Source organism: Triturus cristatus, chromosome 12 (assembly GCF_964204655.1).
Source record: "Triturus cristatus chromosome 12, aTriCri1.1, whole genome shotgun sequence".
NCBI classification, from domain to species: Eukaryota; Metazoa; Chordata; class Amphibia; order Caudata; family Salamandridae; genus Triturus; species Triturus cristatus.
Window position 1 is genome coordinate 35,842,095 of NC_140595.1, and position 14,127 is coordinate 35,856,221.

The 14,127-nt window shown below is 46.1% G+C and overlaps 1 protein-coding gene across 1 annotated transcript in view; it reads left to right on the forward strand.

Annotated features, from left to right (window-relative positions):
- RAB3A (RAB3A, member RAS oncogene family) overlaps positions 1-14,127 on the forward strand; it is a 121,320-nt gene that overhangs the window by 63,071 nt on the left and 44,122 nt on the right. Inside the window, exon 3 of the mRNA XM_085639897.1 lies at positions 13,352-13,470. Within this exon, the coding sequence (XP_085496023.1) occupies positions 13,352-13,470 (119 nt within the window). The remainder of the gene's footprint in view (positions 1-13,351; positions 13,471-14,127) is intronic.

A 14,127-nucleotide genomic window follows, 5' to 3' on the forward strand; every position in this document is an offset into this window, starting at 1 on the left:
GGGGCACAACCTTGGACAGGTTCCTATTGTCAAAGACCCTATCTTTGTCCTTAGGGACAATGCTGCCACCAGTGGGTATAGACCCACTCTCTCTAGGCTGCCTAGCCTTGCTCAGTTTCTCTTCCATCAGGGCTACTTCTAGCTCCTGCTTCCTGATCCTCAGCTGGGCTTCCTGCATTCTGGCCTCATGCTCCCTCCTCTGAGGGGGGGTCGTCCTTCTCCTGGAGCGACCTTGAGAGCCTCTAGAGGCATGAGAAGCATTCGATTCACCTGAGTGATTCCTTTGCCTCCCAAGCCCCTGGTTAAGTCCACTGGGGAGATCCAATGGGGTGATCCCATTGTCAGTCCCCAATAGCCTTAGGTTAGCTGGGCCACGTATAACACTTGGCACTGGGCTAGTTCTCCCTTCATCCCCACTAGCATCTGTATCCCTATCACTTTCATCCTATGTTGTATGATTCTCATCTAAGGGATGACTATTGGAAAGGGGTACTTCAGTAGCATCTTCAGAAGGGGGGCCTCCTGTTCCTGTCCCTAAGGGGCCTAACTGGGAGGCTTTCGTGAGAGCTTTCTGATCTTCATCAGCCTGTAAAAGCTCTCTGAGTTCAGCAGAAGTAGGGTTCTTGGGCTGTTTAAGGCCCCTGATATTTGCCAACTGCCTGAGCATTTTGGTTTAGGGTAGCAAAGATGGATGGTGCCCTCTGGGGGTCACTCTCAACAGAGATGGGTACCTTGGACCCCTCTGCCCCAGCCATTGCTCTTAAGTGTGGGTGGATGTGTTGCAATCTACCTACACTTGGGTTTACCTACTAAACCTATCTAGTAGTTGTAGTCAGGGTGTGCTACTCCCTTTGCTCTACAACAACTAAGTTCAGTAGAACTTAAGTATATCTAATCTTGTTTTATATGTACCTACAGGTACCTATGTGATCTTTCAATTGGTAACCAAGAGATTACAATGGTAAAACACAGCAAGCTCAAATCCAACCGCTGCTCACCAATGTGAGAAGTTGGCCTGGTATATGATGTTCACTAGTTAAAGTGACCACCTTGTACCATGCCAAGCAACCCTTATGGTGTGGTTGTAAGTCAACCTTTTCGGACTAGCTGCCCTAGTGGTAGCGTAGGCTAAGCAGTCTTTGAGGCTAAACTCGTTGAAGCGTGTTAAGCAGGCTGTTTTACCAAATGTAACCCCCTTTTATACCAATGAAAGGACACCACACAGATATATATTGAAAATATATATGTATTTATTTCTCAAAGTATCCCCTAGACTCTTTATGAGCACAGGAGCACAAATCGTTAAACAAGAATACGTTAGAATACACAGAAGTTGCACTTTATATGGATAGGCCCTGGTGGCCACTCAAACCATATACTAAAATAGTGGTATAAGTACCACGAACAGAAAAGGGAAAAGGCCTAGGGCCTCTAGAATCGCTGGGCCTACAAGGAGCTAACTTTAGTTAGTGACCAGGAGGTCCACGGGTTGCGTGTGCAGAGCAAACAGTCACACGCGGGCTCCCATAGGTTTTCAATGGGTGCGTAAAAGTTACAAAGTTACTGCAAAAAGGATCTTCCGGATGGACTATGAACTCAAGATTGGAAACACAGACACTAGAGATGATACTCTACACTTGGGCACCGGAGTGCCAGCTTTACCTCACCCACAGGAAGCGGGTGCATAGGTCTCGAAGTGCGTCGGGTTTCTTCTATATGTTCAATGGAGCCTGAAGACAAAGATGCTGCAGGCGGTCGGTCCGGAAGAGATGCGGTGGATCCCAGAGTGGATCGGAGTTGTAGAAGACCTGTAAGCAGAGGGGACAGTGTTCACAGTCACTAGCCAGTGACCAGCGTGGCACCAGGTGGGTACCAGGCGATGTCGGGTGCAAACAGGAGGAAAGGAGCAGCTTGTCTCTGCAGCCACGTGGTCCCTGAAGGTCGACGACGTCCAGGAGTCGGTTCACGAGCTGTCCCACGCAGGCTCTCGCTGTCGGCAGTGTCGGCGACTTGATCAAAGCAAACAAGCCTTGGCAAAAGCAATTGTTGTGGAAAACGAAATAAGCTGATGGTTCTGACCAGCAAGGTCAGAGGGACTGCTCCTTTGGAGGGGAGCAAGGGCCAGTCTGGAGCAACCAGACCAGTGGTGTAGTTCTTGAAGTTCGTCGCCAAGATGGCCACTAGCCAACGGGCCAGCAACCGGTTAGGCGCGTCGAGTGGCAAAAATGCAGAGGGGCCCCACGCAGATTGTGGAGATGCTGGAGGGCTCACCTTTGGTGCAGATGCTGCTCGGGTGTGGGGCTTCTCAGGACCCAAAGCACAACTTGGAGGGAGCCTCGGTTGTCGCGCTTGCAGCTTGTTGTGGTCTTTTCAAGATGGCTGGCTCCACATTTCTCGGTGCCTCCACGGGTTCCTTCTTTTCAGGGACTGTGGATCGGGCGGTGAGAGGTCTGGAGGTCTTGGTCTTGTCAGTCTCTGGGCTCGGGCGGGAGGCGGCGGCAAAGCAGACGTTGATTCGCTGGATGGTGCTTGCGTTAGCAAGGTGGTCACTCCCTGACCACAGGGGAGATTTCCTTCAGTCCTCTGTGCGGCAGAGCGTCGAAGTTCCCGTCTTCTTCTTGTAGTTAAGTTGATTCCAGGATGTCTGAAGTCTTAGGACACAGCTCCTACCTTTAAGCGGATTCTAGGGGCCGGACTACCTGCTAGGTCCCTCCCTAAGGGTGGGACCAGGAAGGGGGGTGGTTACACCCCCAATCCTTTGTCCAGCTCGCCCCAGGCCCGGGACTGGTGTGCCCCAGGACCGGATTGAACTGGCATATGCACCGAGGCTCCTTGTGAGCCTCAGGCATGTCTGGTTTCTTTCAAGCCCTACCTGACCAATACACAAAATCCTGTCTGGGGTGGTGCACGCACCTCCCCTGGCAGGAAACCCTTTGTCCACACCTCCCAAGCTGGAAGGACTCCCAGCAGCAGGAGGGCAGACTTGTGTCTGTGGTGGCAGCATCCATTTTGTGGAGCTGAGGCTATGTCTGATTTTACCCGGGTTTCAGGTACTGTACATGTCGTGTCCCTCTAGAAGGGTGGAATGCTAACCCCGTCGCCAGAATTGGCGAGGGGTTAGTATTCCAATTCGTATGACACCTTACTCGACATGTTTTGATAAAGCCAAACCAAAGATAGCATTTAACCGCGAGGTTCATAATGCACTTAAGAGTATATGGTATGACGATATCTGGAAACAGTAGAAGGAAGTTGTTCCGACCACTGCAGACAGGCTCAGCTCATGCCAGAGCACCACCTCACATGGAACCAAGCACTCTGCCTTCAGGATTGTTAAGGCCTGCCATAGGAGTGACTTATAGGTTAACATGTGTCCCATTTAAGGTTAGGTATAGGTATACTACACCTAAGTAAGAGGTGGTTACACCAACTTACCCCAGCTGAGTGATCAGCCAGTTGTGTCAAATTTGTTAGGCCAAGCCTGGGGTGGCATAATACATGCTTCAGCCCCTGGCAGGCCTTAGATACACCAATGCCCTGGGTACCTAGTGTACACTGGTACAGGGGCTCACAGGGTGATCCACTTCCAATTGGTTATGCACCTAGGGTGCATAGTGTCAATTTAGTTAGAGAGAACAGCAGGCTGGGGGTCTGATTAGCAGGCCCACAGCCTCAAATGTCAAAAACCAGTGAAGCAAAAAGCAAAAATTTGGGGTGACCATAGGATAGCAGACCCTACTCTCCTACACTGATTGAAGCTCATAACTTTGCTTTTAGCAGTATCTATGGTCAGGTAGCTTAATGTCTTGAATATAAACCTATAACTTACCTAAAGAAGTTGAAAACTAGTCTTGTTAGATGATGACAGAACTCGTTTATCAACGTACGCTACGTGACTCGATTGTCTCCCCGCGGACTGTTTCAATTTTCATGTTCGATTGGTTGTTCATTCTTCCTTTGGCCAGGGTGGATCAGGGTTGCATTTATTTTTTGTTTATAGGATTTTTTGTATTTCAGAATTCTTTGTCTTTTGGTCAGTCTTCTTTGACCTGTTTTTCTGTCTTAAAATCTCAGAAGCACACTTTCCTTTATTTTAATTGTTAACCTGTTTTACACTCATTCTGTAGTTGAGGTTTTATCTGTTAAGTACTTTGGCATAAGTGCTGTATGAATACAATGATATATATTAGAACATTGGAATGTTGGCAGCTCCATTGAAGACAATGAAGGGCTCAGGGCTGCTAATGGCTGGTATAGACCTAATACTCCAATATTTCAATGGCTATCTTTCTTTTTCTCCCTTTTTAATTCAGAACATTCCACCCTCCGGGTTGGTATGTTCTAATTGCCTTATATCCCTTCTGCCTAGGGCTATACTGGTTGTTAAAGGCCCTCTCCCTCGTTATAGCCTGCTCTTCAGGCCTCTAACTCGGTGCATGGCATTTAACAACCGATATAGCCCTCAGCGCCGGGCTATAAGACTGTATTAGAACGTTGGAATGCTGGGAGCAGCCCTGAAAACAAAGGAGTGGTTGCTGACCAATAATGGCTGGGACAGACGTTCTACTTTGAGAGTCTTTCTGTGTCTCCCTACTTAATTTGGAGCATTTTACCCTCAGTGGGGGAATGTTGTAATAGCATTACATCCCTCATGCTTCAGGCTATACAGTGTGTTAAAGGCCCCCTGCCTCATTATAGGCCCTCGCCTGCTACTCGGGTTTATAACTCAAGCTGAGTTGAGCGCCTTTAACAACCGCTACATCCCTCCGCAGCAGTCCATAATGCTATATTAGAACACTGCAATGTTGAGAGCTTCATTGGAAGCAGTAGAGTGACAGACGGCCAATAATATCTGGCTGGCATAGACCTTCGGCTCCACATTCCAATGCCTTCCTTCCGGTTTCATTCAGACGTCTCCATACTCAGGGGGTGGAATCTTCTAATAGTCTTAAATTCCTTCTTCCAAAGTTTACACGGTAGTGAAATGCATTCTTCCTCTTTTGAAGATGGCAGACTCCAGTTTGGAACTTGAGAGGGCCTTTACCGAGTGTTATAGCTCCCAAACAGGCTATTAAGCTATAATAAACGTAAATAAATATTTTTTACTCGAATTGTGCAAGATTTTTCAGAGGGAGAGATTAGAAGGAAAAAACAAGCATGTGTTATCTACACTCTTGCTGTTCCAGCTGGCACCTCTTGGTATCGTGAGGATCACGTGACGCCGTCTCGTGCAGGGTGGCAGCTATAAGCAGGCACCGTGTCGCGTTATTCAGCACGAAAGTTAACACCTGCGATGGCAAGGCTGGGGAATCGAATTAACACACCGTAATTATTTTCTGACAGCTGGAGCCTCGCTGCTAAAATTACAGTCACACCTTGAGCTCAACTCAATCTATAGGCCCAGTAGGCAGCAGTTTCCTACAGGGTGTTCACAATTAAAAGACGGTTTATTCCTCCTCTTCTTGTCGCCTCTTTTTCTAGCACACCGCCACCCCGGGTCTCCTGCTCACAGGAGCATCACACTGTCAATAAATCTCCCCAGCAGCACACAGGCAGCTGACTTCTCTCTATCAGTAGTAAATATTATTTTTTTAAGTGCCAAGGCTCAGGTAACAGTATTTGAGCTGAAATGCCAGCAGCTCATAGAAGGTTCTCTTCATCCCCGGCTGCCATTGGGAAGGTTTAGTATTCTATCATTAAACGTATTGTAACCCTCCTGGGAAGTGCTGGTACTCTCACTTTTCATGTAAAGAAGTGCACCTGCAGTGCCAGTGTAGTATTGACTACCTGTCACCAGAGCTTAATATGAGCCGGTGGTTTCCGGTGCTCAGCACTGGCACTTAATTCTCAACATTATGACAGCCCACCACATGGTGGCGCTGTCTGTCTAATTTTGAGATAAGCACACAACACTGTTTAATAGTTGAATAAACATAAAAAAATACAATTCAGACTATTCCATGCCATTCTTATAGCTTTGGGTGGCCTGGAATAGACTGAATTGTCACGGTGCGATGGGTACGAATTGTGTTGGCGCTGCCATTGACAGCGCAGGCAGGGTCGAAGGGTGGAGCAGCCTTCAGTAGCCTCTTGAAAAGGGCCCTGGCACTAAATTATTTTGTACAAACTAAGCACTTCCTGTCACTACACTTGAGGCACCAGTAACCTTCCTGGAGGCCAGAGCCAGTAACGTTTGGACAATAAACAGGAAATAGGAAACTGGAAAACCGAATCCTGTGATTGAGACCCTGGCGGGTGGGCATGCTGGTTACCCCGCTCACAAGAGCCCCACCGGTACACGTAGACGCTTCAATCGTCCGTTTGCCGCCTTGTTTTCCCCGTGATTGACTCACCACGCTGTGAATTCCCCAGACCGACAACTTTAATCTTCCTAAGCAACCCGGCCATTAACCTGCCACAGCCCGGATTCCTGGAATCAGCTTCCGTATTTCAGATCACCAAACCCAGGATCTCGTGGACCCCTCGAGTGATTGAATCTCCCAAACACGGATGTATCCCCACCACGGGCTTCTTTGCTCTTAATCAGGATTGCATTGCTTCCTCCTCCCTTGACTGTCTCCTCGTGTTGCACCATCTAACGCTACCTGCTCAGCATCCTGCACTGCTCTCAAATCAAGTGACCTTTTTGTCCTGATGATGACCTGAAATTGATCAGGTTGAAACGCCGTCGACTACCCAGCTCAGAACCCTGGCGCTGTTGTGGTCAAATTAACCCACTCAGTTGACTTATACTGATTTTGTATATATTTGGTATCTTTGACCACGTTATTATTTGTCCTATCGCGCCGTTCACGCTGTGTTTTTTCACCCTTGTGTCACTGCGCCGCCCACTCTCACTTGCACATTCAGTGCACACTTGTATGGTATGGTCACTGTTATATTTAACTATATGGTTGTGCTGATATAACTCCTTATATAAAATAATCCTGTTCCTTTCGCCATTCCTGTTGTGGTCTCCCTTTGTTCCCTTCCTTGTGATTTTTGCTACTACCTTAAAATTGCCTTTTCTAATGTTTTCCAGTTGAGACATTGTGTTTTGATATAAACTTCACCCGGTATCACCTGGGTTAACGGGTTTACTCCTGTAATCTTTGCCTCTCCACAAGAGCCCATGGCCACCGCTCCCCTGACATTGGAATGCTTGCAATATTATTGGATGCCCACTTGTCTGGCGGGGATCTCACTGCCCTCTGAGCAGCCCGGTGCTCTGGTGGACGCGCTAAAAGCACAGCGGTACGCCAAGCTGGCACTGCGCTTTTTACGCCCGACCAGCATTTTTTTGTTTGTTTTAATGACACAAACTCCCAAGGAAGGAGATTGTTTTCCTAAAATAAAAAAAGGCAGTGCCCCGACATGCAGGGACCTTCATCCCTCTGTGTGAGGGCCATTGTGAGTTTTCCCTGCCGGGTCATCATGGCTTGTCTGGGCAACAAAACTGATTTACTGTTGCCCTGCTGTAAATAGGGCGAGGTGACCATCTCTGTAACCTGGCGATCCTGTGGCTGACAAGGGCCTCTTGATGTCTCAGTCTGCCGAGGCTCCGTTGGCGGAGACTGGCCTCAGTAAATGGCTGCTAATGGTCTTGAAGCCTCCTGCCCCCGGCCTCTTACAGATTGCAGATTGAGAGTGGCTGGGGTGGGAGGCAGGGGTAGAACGGCTGCCAGCCACAGGTGGATGAGGCTGGGAAAGATGTAAGAAAACATCAAAAAATTGCCCTGGGTCAGAACATCGGTTTGGCATTTTCTGGGTTCATGGTACCCCCTGCGGGTGATCTACTCCCATTAGAGTAGTAAGGATGGAGTTTTGCTGGGAATGGTTTCTGGTTGGGAGAGAGAGCGAGAGAGAGAGACAGCATGAGAAAGAGATAAACATAGATTAAGGGCTCGGCATAACCTCATCTTTTTCACAAGATGGCTGCGACCATCACAGCCAATCCCAGTTAAGAGAGGTGTCCTGCCCAGTAAAGTTTCTGTCCACCTCTGGGTACTCCCTTCCCTGGGTCAAATGTTTTTGATTATTCTAGTGGTGTCCGGGGACCACCACTCACTAGGAGCCAATCCGTACCCACTGCAGAGAGCTATGGTAAAGCTTGAGGTGAGAAATTTGGTCCCATCAGTACAGCTCATGTTTTGATCCTTTGAGGTCAATAAAATGCTAACATTTCATTGGGATTTAGAATACCTAGTTACGAGTCAAAATTTAGTTTGCCGTGCGCATGATGTAAGTGGTCTGCATTGTTAATAGTAATATTGTACATTTTACCGTAAACTTGAAAGATCTTAACTAACTAGAACTAGACAGCTTTATAGCTGCGGAACACTCATTAATATATAACTATATAAGAGTAACTTTATCTTTGCTACCTAGCGATAGATCAGACATACGATTCGACGGAAGACATGCGTGTATCACTCAGTAAGTGTCTGAAACCTCTAACAAGAGAGATAGTGAAGTCTGGATTTGGCCTGACTCCAAAGACGGTGGATTCTCCTTGTAAATATGAGAAGGTGGCTGAAGGTCGGTGATTGGGACGAGCAGATTGGCACATTTTCAAGAACCGGATACCTATGCATCTGCTGTAAACGTAAAGGGCTTTGTGTCATCTACTTCCGCCTGAACGAGTTAGGTGCTTTTGGAAGGCGAATGGAATTGCAGACCTTTACCCATCTCTAGTGAATATGGTTGTCTTTAATAATAAAAAAAAGTTTTAAGACAGTGTAAGATAGGAGACAACCCAGCGATAGTTTAGGTTTGTTTATCTGCTTTAAAGTAGGGGGTCCAATGTCGGTCCCGGAGGGCTGGACTTTCAGGATATCCATGTAAAATACATTTACATAAAATGAATATAAATGGGACACATTTACATGCTTTTCATCCTAAATATTGCAAGGTAACTCACCTGGACCTATGTTGAGTCTATTTGCCTTTATCGTAAGTAGGGCAGAAAGTTCCTTGATCCTAGGACGATAGCTGAGCGGGCAACAATGATCCCAGCGGGTATTAATGCAGCACCTATTAAGCTAGTAGAAATTAAGTGAGACTTGGACCTGGCTGAATGTCCATTGTTGCTCTGCGCACTTTCTTTCCTGCATGCCTCCTCAATAAAAGTCATATTCTTGGACCCAAGATTGAGCTCTGCCAAAAGCGCGGCACCGTAGGGCGTGCTAAATAGTTTGGCAAGATGAGGTGGACCGAAGGAACTGTAAAGCTTGATTGCATTTTATTTCCAATATTGCCTGCGGTACATCCTTAATTATATTTAAGGCTCCCTGTTTCCCGTTCTTATGGATTTTTACAGATAAATACAGACAGAAAAAATTTGTTTTCTGTCTGTATTTATTCTTAAAAGTGGATAAATACAAAAAATGTTGCTTCTTTTAAGTGACTCTTTCATGAATTATAGGCCAGCAGATGAACAGCATGGTTAATTAAAAAACAGGATGACATTTCTTTAAATAACGCATTTGTGGTATAATGCTAGTATTTACCAATGGATGTATTGTTATGTAATATTTGGCAGCTTAAATAGCTAAAACACGACAGACATCAAAGTAAGAGGTGCAAGTCTATCTGTTAAACAGATATGGAAATGTACAGTTTCACAACTTAATTTATAGGCAAAACACAAAATAAATATGGATAAATACAGATAAAATAGCCAAAAAATAAATATGGATTAATACAGACGGAATTGGCCGAAAAATAAATACCATAAAACCGGAAGCCCTAATTATATTTCAATAAATATTTTATTTCGGGTTTCACATAAGCATTATGCCATTTTTATTTGGCCCCTTCCCTTTTGTCCTCTGTCATACTCCAGTATTTTGTTAAGGCCCTTGCATCCATCCACGCCACCATCTCTTTTTTGACACTGGACAGTTTACCATTGCTTCAAGCATTTAGACAAGATTGTCCCCTGGTCCTCACGTCATTATCCATAGTCTGTCCATCCAATACCAAATGGAAATTGACTCCTACGCCTAATATTCCTTCTACAGTATTCAAAGGATGCAGTCCCTTTGGACTTGTGAGCTCTCAAAGTCCTTCTGCTAGCTAACTAAGCAAGTGTGACCATTACTCTCTTAGTTAAATAAGGTCTTAAAAGAGCTCAGTTGAATGTGAAAAGCTTGCTATCTGTTTATGTCAAATTCTAAACTGGAATTATATGAGACTCTATGGTGTATTCATTACAAAGTTTTTGTTAAGAGACATTATGGTTCTAAGATCAACAACTAGCCATCACCCTAAAGTTTGCTAATTAGTGTTAGCTATGCAATCATATATGCCGCAAACGATTGCATTTGTGAAACGTGGTTACGGACGGGGTACATATAGCCTTGCCGGTATATGTACTCTGCTCAGGAGCCTGTAGATGTTGACACTGGTGCTACAGCCTTACAACAGCACGTAAAGGAGAGGTGTAGCTCAGCCCTCTTGGAGAACATGAAGAGGTCCACATCTGGACAGATGCACTTCACTTAGATGCAAGTTAGAACAACGAGTAACTATGACAACATCCCTAAACCTGTGCGACTATCTCAGGGAATTATGTCACTTCATTTTAGTTTATCTGTTCTATTTCAAAAGGAGGCAGATCATATGTAAATCAGTCCAACCCAGCATAAGGCTCAAACTGCTAGGACTCGTCCTGGATTCCAAAGTTAAATACAAGGTCCAGATTTTCTTTGTCCTTGTTTGGTCACAACTAATCATCAAAAGACACTCAAGCTAACAACCTCTTGAAAGTAACTTGAGTTGTTGAGTTCCCTTAAAAGGGTTTGTCTGGCATGTACCGCGGCACACGTCTTCATGTAACACAATTCAGCTTGGAAACAATTTCCCAAGAAAGATTGAAAACATGATAACCGACCTCTAATTAATCATAACAAGCATTTACAATGCAATGGTCTCGGCATTGTTAAAGTTAGAGCTATTGGCATTGCTCATGACATTATTTTTGTTTATGGTTTTGTTTTTAAAACATTTAAAGAAACGGCATTGTTATTTACAATGTCAATAGCTTAATCGCTCTCAAATGCGAGACCTATTGCATTTACACTCACACACAGAGCCACACACACAAAGCCACCCACACACACAGAGCCACCCACACAGAGCCACCTACACAGAGCTATTCACATAGAGCAACCCACACACAAATAGAGCCACCCACACAAAGCCACCTACACACACACACACAGAGTTACCCACACACAGACATAGCCACCCATGCATAGATCCACCTACAAAAAAAGCCACCCACACAGAGCCACACACACAGAGGCACACACATACATACACACATAGAGCCTCCCACACACACACAGAGCCACTCACACTTACACAGAGCCACACACACAAAGCCACACACACAGAGCCACACATACATACACAGAGCCACATACATACACAGCCACACACACACACATACAGAACCACACACACACACATAGATCTAGACACATACACATTCGCTAGCCGAGACCTAAAAAGGAAGCTCAGTTCCACGATGGCAGTGGCACAGACTTGTGGTTTAGGGCGGACGGTGCCTCGGTGGGGACTTAAACAATTGTTATCCTCGCCCCTGAAATCTCCGGATGCCCGGAGCAGCGAGAGTCCCGTCCCTCATCTTCCCCGGGGACGTTTTCACCGATGGCCGCTTGTCCCCGGAATAGGATCCCAGCCACAGGGTTCTGGCAGAACGAGTCCGCATTTTAGCCGGTGAAAGGAGCACATATTCTCGCCTCAAATGCAGATTCTGTAACCGGACAAGGCCACTGGTGTTTCGGTCCGTCTCACATCGGCCGTCGCAGCTTAAGGATGAGTGACTGTCTCTCCGCCGCCACGGGGCTCTCCGTGCAGCACTCCCTCATTGGAGACTCAGAGCTGGGGTGCGTGGGGAATAAGGACGTCACCTCCGAGGCACACCTCGCAAGGAGCCTCTATGCGCTGCCAGGTGAGCTAGAATCCCCCGAGTCCGCCTTCTCAGTGTGTTTATCAAGATATGCCAGCAAGATTCTTAGGAAATGTGAAGCATATTCCTCCCCCCCCCCCATTCTTACTGACCAAGCCACGGGTGTACGGTCGGTCGGAGCTAAGTGCTTCTTACAAGTGGGAGTGACTTTTGGTGAGAATGGAATACGACACTAACGGATTTACGCTTTCAAATGTTACGTGTTCTCATTGTGGCGGCGAGCGAGCCCAGCTGCCAGTCGTTGAGGGAATTGCTTCCCTGAGGGAATTCTGAAATCGCCTTCGTTCTCTTCACCCTTCCAGCCGGGCCATGTACGGGGTACCATGGTGGACGGGGATGACACCATCAACACCACCATCTTTCTCCGAGGTCAAGCAGAAATGCCTCGGAGAAACGCAGCGTCATTTTCGGATTCAAGGGCGTGTTTTTCTTTCTCTCCTCTTCCCATTGGCTGGAATGTTTACATTCCAGAGGAGGGAAAGAAACTAAAAAACACGCCCCCGAATCATAAAAAGACGGGGCTTAAATGGACAGACGCCCCTCTCCTCCAATGGCTGGCCTCCGTTTAGGAATCCAGCCAATGGAGAAGAGGGGCGGGTTCAAGCCCCACTACTAGAAAACATTAAATCTCGCAAGCGAGACTGCGCAAGCGCAGCCTTCGCTAGCCGAGACCTAAAAATGGTCAACACTACCTAAAACGGATCGATTGTAAGTGGATTTTAACTTATATGTGAATTTCCTTATGATGATGATGATGATAATACTTCAATTTTAAGCACTGCAGATTTTTTAAGCTTTAAGTACTGCAAAGGCAGTTGGAGGATAAGCTGTTGAATTTTTGTCTACAGCTAAAACTGAATTGACAGAGGACAATTGGACGAGGAGCCGTGTGATCCACTACCAATGTCACTTAATTCCCCACGGGGAGCCGTTGCGGTTTCTCCAAGAATTGTTTTTTACTATTTGAAAGTCTACGGTTTCTCAATCCCAAAATAAGCTACTGCACTTAAGATCAATTTAAGGGCATTAGAAGTACCATAGGATATCTTACCCTTGTAATAAGACAGACGTTACATTTGTGAAGGAGTAAACTAGGCCAAAATCTAAATCAAGCCCTAGATTATCAAATTTCCGCCTGCTACTAACTTTGATAACGAGTTGTAAAAATAGCATATTCATCCAAGATTCACCTTTTTCTTTTGTTCAGCGGTGTCTGCAGACTAGCTGAGTTTTTCTCCCAAATTAACTTTCTCCCAGAGATAACATTATTAGTTTCATGTTTATTAATGAGATTATTTTGGGAGTAGACACACACCACAAATCCCGCTTACTTGGATTTTGTTTTCTTTTCAGGATACGGCAGGTCAGGAGAGGTACAGGACAATCACTACTGCGTACTACCGAGGAGCCATGGGCTTTATTCTGATGTACGACATCACCAATGAAGAATCTTTCAATGCTGTGCAGGACTGGTAAGTAGTAAAGCTTCCTTGTTTGTTTTTTAGAGTCTGACATTGCACTAGTATTATGTACTATGTCTGCATTGACTTATTGCTACCTGCCCCTTAGTAGTGCTGAGCTACAACCAGTCTCCCTCTCCCTTCTTTTTCTCTCCCACCTCCCCGACCTTTGCAGTCCTTTGCCTCTCTATACGCCCTTGCGCTCTCGATTCGACTCCACACCGTTTAATCGATGTGAGTCATCATGTGCAGGAGGATTGCAGGAACTCCATTGGGTGCAGTCCATCCTCACTACTTGTCTCAGAGGAGGGTCACTCCTCTGCCCAGGCACTACACTACCCCCCATACACACACCTGAGGACTGGGATATCCCGCACTAGCTACTAGAGGTGTACTGAAGTTTAGATGTTTTTAGGGAATGTCCAATAAATAGCATCAGGAGGGATGGTTGGTAGGAGCAACTGAAGAATGTGAGGATTAGGAATGACTATGGCGTGATACCCATCTTATAGAACACAGTAATCTCTCTTCTGCTGTTACCCTTTCCTTTGCTCAATGATTGACAGATGTAGGTATTACCGAAATCAGAGATGTTTTTCTTCCTGCTCCATTTCTAAAGACTTCACAAGTTAATTGGGAAAAAAGTTGCCTGGTTTCATTAAACATACT